This window comes from Egretta garzetta, unplaced genomic scaffold (assembly GCF_000687185.1).
Source record: "Egretta garzetta isolate BGI_Z169 unplaced genomic scaffold, ASM68718v1 scaffold231, whole genome shotgun sequence".
In the NCBI taxonomy this organism is placed as follows: Eukaryota; Metazoa; Chordata; class Aves; order Pelecaniformes; family Ardeidae; genus Egretta; species Egretta garzetta.
The window spans coordinates 3227141-3235946 of NW_009258727.1; the positions used below are offsets into that span (position 1 = coordinate 3227141).

The window sequence follows — 8806 nt, forward strand, 5'->3', positions numbered from 1 at the left end:
CAACTAAATATACTGTATCTTAGCAGCATAAAAAGTCCCTACAATTCGATGCAATTGCAGGCCTAGTAAGCATAAACCTGACAAAATGTTACAAGTGTAGTTTTCATTTAAAAGAATGGATTTCCATGGAATCCTAGAGGTAACATTTGTTATTTCGTTTACATTGTATTCTGGTAGTAAACCCGACTATAACCAATCACTTCCCCTCCCTCTATCTTTCCTCCCAAAATTGCACAGAGTACTGGAAAATTTAATCAAGTTATAAGATACGGCCACACTGAAGAAGCCATATTAAACAAAACAAAATTCAAATAATCCCAGAAAATAACAATCATTGTCAAACAACCGCAGCTTCACACCACCGACCGGTGCTCCCCACACACATAGATGGCACTGGGTCGAATGCGCCGCCTTGTATGGCCAGGTAGCTGTGGCAAAAACTTGAAGTATTTGGGCATCAAGTCCAAGCATGCGTCATGAAACTTCTTAATCCTCCAGTAGTAAATCAGTGGGTTCAGTGCAGACTTGAGGTAGCAGAGCCAAAGGAGCCAAGTGCTTATCTCAAAAAAGTTGTGCTTGTAGTAGAAGTGGCTGTTGAATGTGGCAATAAGGCTGTAAGTGGTGAAGGGCGCCCAACAGACTATGAAGACAAGGAACAAAATCAGGATGGTTGTGAAGGCACGAGTTTTAAAGCTCATATCGATATTCATCTGAAAAGGTCTCTGTAAGCTCATGAGACCAAGTTTGCTGGCCTGGCTGAGGCATATGCTATCAGGGTGGCTATGGATACGAACTGCATTGTGACGGACCGTGTTGAGTATGCCCATAAAAGAATACAGCATTACCAGGAATGGAATAAAAAAAGAAATTAGCAAGATAACTATCACGTAGGCTTGGTAGCCTGGGCTTGTAGAGTAGCCAAAAACACACTGAGGTGCTCTCGAGGGTATCTGCAGGTTAGGATTCCCTACTGATAACGGAAAAGCAACAACAAAGGATGCCGCCCAGGAAATCACTATGAGAATCTTTGCACGGTAAGGGTTCAGTTTATCTTGCCTCTGAACTATGATAAGAAATCGGTCAATACTAATAATAAGAAGAATGGCTACCCCTTCTATGACAAAAAGCCAGAAGAACATGGCAGAGACTCTGCAGAATATATCCCCAAAAATCCACTGAGTGGTAATGATTGTTATCAGAGCAAAAGGCATGTTCAGCACTGCCAGCAGCATGTCTGCAAAAGCCAGGCTTGCTAAGAGGATGTTAATTGCAGATCTCATAGCTGCCTTCTGGTAGACCATGAGGCAGACAACAAAGTTTCCGAGGAAAGAAACCAATAGGATAAATATCATAGCAGCAGAAAGAATGATCTGGAGTGGCAAACTCAAGCTCCTGAAAACTTCTTGCGATGGCAGGATAGCTGTAGTGTTTACCAGAAAAGTACTTCTCTCAGTAGTGAGCACGGCACCTGAACTATATCTCAATGGCTGTGTTGTGCCACTACGAAGCAAGAACTGGGGAGTGGTAAAATTCGTATAGGGATTTTCATAAACAATAAAAGTAGCATTTGAGGTCCCAGAGTGGGCCAGCGTCAACATTGCTGAGAAAACCATTGCTTCAGGAGAAATGAAAGCAGAACCAAAGGTCTTCAAGGCATTTCATCTTGTTCAGGCAGTATCTTATTCCTGGTCATTTAACAAATCAAAATGCAACTTTTGAAAGCATCAAAGTTCTTAAATTCATGTCATTATTTCCATCTGAAAAAGAAGAAATTTAAAGAAACAAAGTAAGAGTCTCTGAAACCAATGGGAACCAAATGATTGCTCCACTTCCCTTAACGACAAAAGGATCCTTAATATATATTTACACTTTAGGTTGACACAATTTACTTAAGCACCAGTCACAGAAGTCTCATAATATTTGGTCTTTTTCTTATAGATCCTGCTCCTGCAGTCTTGCCGACACCGTACAATGCTCTCAATTCACCAAGCTTTTTTCTACTATAACCAGAAGTAGAAAACTTCTGTGTTAGAAAAAAAAACTTTTCTGATTGAGAGTGAATAAATCAAATCAGCATCTTTACTTAAAAAAGCTCATAATTTTTAATCTAACTTCATGGTTTTGTTTTAAACTGCCTACAGCTGGTAATAACATTTCCAAATAGCTGCAACAGGATCAGTGTTGCCTATCTGTCTGTTTGGTAAGCACTGAAAAGCCCACCTATCTGAGCTATCCTACACAATACAGAATCCTTGATTCCATGCCAGTCATGAGCAGCAGATGCCTCAGGAAAAACATGTAAAACATCCTAAACATCCTAACCTGTTATTAATTATTAAATAACTTGTCCACAGGATTAAAGTATTTCTCAATTTGCTTCATTTAGTGACTGATTCCTATCAAGGTGAGGAAACTAACTCTTCAGTTGCTACAACCCTTCCCCCTGCAGCAAGCTTTCCTGCTTTCACAGGTCTAGACATGTGAAATTGTTTTCACATGTTAATTCATCTTGGTATCCCACATAATTTAACTGTGTGCACTCTCTTTTTCCTCATAAACCTAATCCTTAGACATCTGCTGAACTCCCTCTCTCATCATTATGCAGATACAATGCAACATTTCCTTTTATAGTTTGTGTACTGTCTTGTTGTACTATTATTACATGTATTGCATTATTACGTGTACTGTTCTTACAGACAAATAAAATGCAAGGGAGTCAAGAGCTATCTCCCCTTTTCAGTGCTAGCTCTTCATAGAACTCCTCCCCTCTATCTTGAACTATTAAATTAAATGCTCCCAGAGTACTCTGGCATCTGATCAAGCTGGAAACCAGAAGGATACTACGCCCTTTTAAAAAACAGATCACCATAGCCAGAAACATAAAGTGGGATTCACCTCATTCATTCTGGATGACTGTAATAGTCACTTCAGGCTGTTTTCATGTTTTTAGTCAGAAGAGGGATGTAAGCATCTTCAGAGGGCAATCTATCTCCTCTATCCCTGCACATGGTGACAGCCTTGTACTACTAACTGGAGGAGCTTATGTTCGGTAATACAAATCCTGCCTGCAGTATTTATGCAGGTTCTTTTTGTTATCAACACTGGGAAAAAGTGAAGGGAAGGATGAATGCTTTTATGAACTTACACAAGGACCACATGCTCCATGGAGGATCAGAAGTTTACTGTTCCCTGGACGATACTTCACCAACAAAGAAATTAACTGTAAGACATCAAAGTCTAACCTATGTCCCCACTTTGGACTTCTGGTGATCCGCATGCAAGCCTGCTCAGGCTGCTGCCAAATTCATCAAGGAACATCAGCACTATGACCTGCTCCTCTCATTCCACAGCAAAGTTATTTCCTTCCTTTCTGCAAGCTCAATGCTGCTAGATGATTCTTCCAGGGCCAGACCGCCTTCAGCATTTTTTCCAAGACAAATGATTAACCTCTCTCTTTTCTTTAATTTTCAGTGGTATGATGAAGCGATATTATTATAAATATCCTGATTTCACTGAGTCATATAAATTCCACATTCTAGAGGTCTTCCTGCTTGAATGGCAGGGAATATCATAATTTTCTATTTTATCCTATTACATTTCAAAGATTGTTAAACTCAGCAAGAGTATACTAAGCTACGTACATTGACATTTTGCTAAAATGCCAAATTCTGTTAACTTTATTCTAGATATTCCTTTTATCTCCATTCTTTCCCTTTCATTTTTATTTTATAGTAACTCTTCTAGAGAAAGCCTCAATGTTAGTTACAGGCTAAAGCATATATAGTAGCCAAAACTCTTCTTTCTTCGGTCTTTACAAACCTTTCCTTTACTAGTTATCTTTAACACATTTGTTAGAATAAAATCTGTAACCAGCAGAAGAAAGGTTAACACAGATTTCCAGGATAAATAAGCAATGATTTTAGCAATGAACATGAAAACCTCACCCAAAGTTCCACCGAGGTTTGTAACTCCACAAGCCAAGAACACTGAAGAGGGAAGGAAGCTGTAGCGTTCTGCAGAGACTGCAAAAGAGCATAAATTTAACAAATAATTCTGGATTTAAAATCATGGAGTATAGAAAATTAGATCCCCAGGGCAGTATCTTTGAGAGCTCTATAAGCGATAAGCCATCAAAGGTAACTTTTGCACTTCTGATTGTTTTTGACAAGGTCTCTCCACCAAAGCTCTAAGAAACTAATCTGCCATTAGATAAAAGTAAAGTGTTCTCATAGGCAATAACCAGTTTAAGATAAGAAACAAAAGAATGAGCAGTTCATTTTGCAGTGAAAAAAAGGTCACCGGAATGATCCCACAACGAAAATCTATGCTGGGGTTCAAGCTCTTCAACCTATAGTGGAGAAGAGGGAAATGTGATACCATGACATTTGCTGATGATGAACACGAATTAATAGTGGCACAGGGAAAGTGAACGATTGCTGTCTCTCATAAGATAAGAATAGGAAAAGCCAAAGGAATCACAAAATCCCAGGATGGTTGAGGTTGGAAGGGACCTCTGGAGGCCATCTGGTCCAACCCCTCTGCTCAAGCAGAGACACTTAAGAGTCAGTTGCCCGGGACCATGCCCAGACGGCTTCTGAGTGTCTCCAAGGATGGAGATGGAGATTCCACAAGCTCTCTGGGCAACCTGTGTCAGTGCTCAGTTACCCTCACAGGGAAAAAAAGTGTTTCCTGATGTTCAGGGGGAACTCCTTGTTTTTCAGTTTGTGCCCATTGCCTCTGGCCCTGTCAATGGGCACCACTGAAAAAGGCCTGGCTCTGTCCAATTTGCACTCTCTCTACATGTGTTTCTATATGTTGATAAGATCCCCCCGAGCCTTCTCTGCTCCAGGCTGAACAGTCGCAGCTCATTCAGCCTTTCCTCATAGGAGAGATGCTCAACTCTCTTCATCATCTTTGCAGCCCTTCACTAGACTCTCTCCCATATGTCCCTGTGTCTCAAACTGAGGAAAATTGTGAAAATACTTGCCACAGGATGCTGTAGATGCCACAGAGCTTCTGTGAATTTAGAAGGCAATTTAGGACATATTTCACATGATCTTTATACAGGTGTCCACGTCAAGAAGGAATGAATCACCCTCATGAAGCACCTATCTCTTCTGACTGCAAAGGGTGCATGGCCATCTGATTTGAATACAGGCATTTTGAGCACATACATGCAGTTACTTAACTAACTTTAAATATATACAACAGAATTTGCTCACTTAGGTTATGTTTACAGATCTTTAAAAGTATTTATGTCACACAACTTTACATTCTAAATTATGAAGTTCAGCAGAGCCTTAGATGGTAACATGTATCATAAAAGCTCTAAAGAGGAAAAAAAAAAACAAAAAACAACTGCAGATGTTCCAAGGTAAAGAATCGAAGTTTTAGAAAATAGTGCTTTATCACAAATAGTCCTTCTGAACAGAATGAAGGAACCAGACAAGGGGAGTAGGAGCAAAAGTGTTCTCCACTCTTAATTTAGTAAAAAAGATTGTGCTACCCTGCATTTCTCAAGCCAGTAGCATCCAGTATATAGCAAAGGACAAAGGACTCATAGGTGTCTATAGACTATTCCTAACAAACCCAGAAAAAGTGACTAAGAAAAATAATCTCATGTATGCTCTCTCACTGTCCCATCCCTCTAAGCAAACAGCTACCTCCTGTTTCATGCTTTCTCCCCTCAGCGTGAAACTTGTATGCTTTTCTGCACAGCGTTAAGAGGAGGCAAATGACCAACATGCAAGCTGCTGCCGGGACTTAGCCAAGTGCTTAAAGCGGGAAGCGAGCATTAGCCATTTGGCTGTTGCGTAAGTCATCAGCCACATCTCCTGAAGAAGGACAAAAGAGTGAGTGGTGATCAGCTGTTGCGAAGAAGTGTTAGGTTAGGTGTCCTAACCTAACTGGTTAGGACACCTAACCTAACACTGCAGGCTTTGGAACCCAGGTAGAAACTCTTGAGTGCTGTTCCTGTGCTTGTTGCTTCCTGATTGATGCTATCCAGGCAGCACCCTTCTCTGTCCTCTGTTTATCACTTTGAGGTATGAAATCTCTCCATGCACCACATACCAAATCTGCAATGCTCAAATGTGTTTTGGAGTTACACTTATCTAACCTGCAGGCAAGTTAGTTACGCTTTTTCTTGGCTATCATCCTTCGTAAAAGTGATTGGCATTTAAGCCAATAAATTCAAGAGGATCCCTTCTGTAGCAGTCACATATATTTTTTTCCTTTTTTTTGGTTTTTTGGGGTTTGGTGTTTTTTTCCTCCTTAAAGGGCTTCTACCATAAGCATCCACATGATTATTAAACTTGTGCCTCCATCCCTCTTCCAACACTTCCAACTTCCCCAAAATTATGTAAGGATAGAAATTTAAGCTGAAAGAAAGGGACCGATAAGATAACTTCGCAGCAATTTCATTTCAGTCCTCACTCGCTCTTCGAGAAAGACAGATCTTGTAATTTCAAAGCCAGTCATTGCTGAATGGTAATCACATCGCTTGTAAAAGGCAACCATGCTTTGGCAGTCTAAATAGGTAGGCTTATTGATGGTCAAAGTACTCATGCAAGAGGCAGATACCTTTTTGTCACAGCATTCTCACTTCTGGAACATGTACTCTCACTGATTCTTTTCAGATGCAAAAAAGCTTCACACAATCACTTTTTTCCATTTCAGTGCTGAAAATTACTGGGTATGCACATTTTCTCTCAAGCAAGGTTCTCACTCATATGCAACTTTCTTTTTATGGAACATAATAGACACAATTATTTCAATGAAGTACACACTTAAAGCTAAATACCACACAAATTTCATTCATCAAATATAATTATTGCTAGAACTATGGCGTCTGTTTTTAACAGCTTTTGAAGCTAAAAGGTTTCCGTTCAAAATTTGGGTAACACGCTCAACCAGAAATAAAAGATTACATCTTATATGCAAAGCCAACATCAGTCAAAACCAGTAACTCCAACACAGACAAAACAGGGAACATAACAGTACCATAATAACAGTTATGTTTAATGCAGATTGGAACATGCTATGAACAACTGCCAAAATGTTCAATGATTTATTACATCTATCAGCTTGAAGTAAGCATATTTTCAGTACTGCCCAGCACCAAGGTTTGGTCCAGCACACAGAAATCATTCTTCTTCAGAAACCTGAAGCTAGCAATACCTGGCACAGTGATCCTGTTTCTTGGGGATGTTTTAAGTAGTCACAAATGGGAAGCTTCTGCATGCTTTATAGCTACTATCAATGGTTTTATGTTGAAGGTAAACTTTGGCAAACACAACTTTTGTAACATAAAAAACTTTTAAAAAGCAAAATATTCTTAGGGGAAAAAGGATAAAGTCAACAACAAACATGAAGGCCATGGGCTTAATTTGTTTTCAAAAAAATTTATGTGTTGATAGAAAATACTTAAGTATGTGCTCTCTGACACCCCACTATTCTACAAAGAAGCCTGGGACATACTCCCCTCTGAATACGAATTGAGCATTGTTTCCTACGTCATTAAGCAGAGGCAGGAACATATTGCAATGGAATCCTTTCTGCTAAAGCCAGTGCAAAGAATGAGTCAGATCACCAATCAGCAGGGACAATGTTCTTACTCACCTAACTGTTCCTCCTAAGAGGAACTAGCAGTTTTCAGTTTTAAAACCTATTTACATATCCTAAATTTAAACTAATCAACTACACTGCATGAGTAGATGACCCATAAAACTATTCACGAGAGGTATTCGTTTAATTTAGGAAATTTTCCTTTTTTCCACTCTATAAACACTACTGCAGCAATTTTCATAGGAAAGTATTGTGGGAAACAGCCACCTCTGCTTTGAGTCATTAAGTACAACTAATTGCCCTCTTGAGGATATTTCTTTCTGTCCTTAATTCAGAGAGCCATTAGCTGTCAAGAAATGTCAGCCATGGGAATCATTATTACTATTCTAAACCACAAATATGCAAAATGTAAAGAATAATTCTATTTTCTGAGCTCCTGGGAAAAATCACATTCTCAATTTGTAGATCGTATGAAAGGACTTGCGCAGTTCTAGGTTCATTTCTAGTACTGTCACAATATTCCACCTGACTTCTAACTTTCCCACTAGTTCAATTGTCATATTAACCTTATTCGTGTTGAAGAGCTAACTGAATACTGTAGTACCTAGAACAACAGTACACATTGAAAATATTATTGAAAACGTACTCTCTTGATTCATAGACTCTGCCTAGCTATTAACATACAACTAACAAGCTGGAAGCTTCCTAAATGCTTGGCTTCCTATATTTTAAGTGGACCTTTGGATTATACATGCAATCACTACACATCAGTTTGATAAATTAAAAAAAGAAGGGAAAAAAAAGCATACCAATACAGACAGGCTCCCACGAAGAGCAAGAATCATAAGTCATGTTGTGCTCTTCTGTTCAGCAAAGTATTCCCTTTCCAAATAACCTGTCAAAAAAAAAAAAAAAAAGTAGTTGGTGACATTTACACATAAGGCAGGACAAGATCAGAATAGCAAAAGTTTTTCCTGTAATAAAATTTTATTTTTATTGGGAGAGGTAGAATACACTCTGACTACTGACAAAAGGCAGATCCCATGCCTCTTTCTTGCAGAAGGTATAGACCTTAGGCAGGACTAAGGCACCTAAGTTTTGTCAAGACAAAGAGACCCTCAGCTATCTCACCTGTGGAGCCTAAGAATCTCACCATTGAATACTAACATTTGCCAGGACTGGAGTAACATGTTGGTTTAGATCTCATTCAGAGGCATTTATTTCATTTCTGGACAAGCAC

The 8806-nt window shown here is 39.2% G+C and overlaps 1 protein-coding gene across 1 annotated transcript; it reads right to left on the reverse strand.

Moving 5' to 3' along the window:
• Positions 1 to 353: 353 nt before the first annotated feature.
• On the reverse strand, positions 354 to 1613 carry GPR63 (G protein-coupled receptor 63). Its single transcript, XM_009649053.1, has one exon. It carries the CDS (start codon positions 1611 to 1613, stop codon positions 354 to 356), a length of 1260 nt encoding a protein of 419 aa, XP_009647348.1.
• Between the last annotated feature and the right edge of the window lie 7193 nt (positions 1614 to 8806).

Coding starts and splice junctions, on each gene's coding strand:
- GPR63 (XM_009649053.1), bottom strand. CDS start 1,613: ATGGTTTTCTCAGCAATGTTGACGCTGGCCCACTCTGGGACCTCAAAT.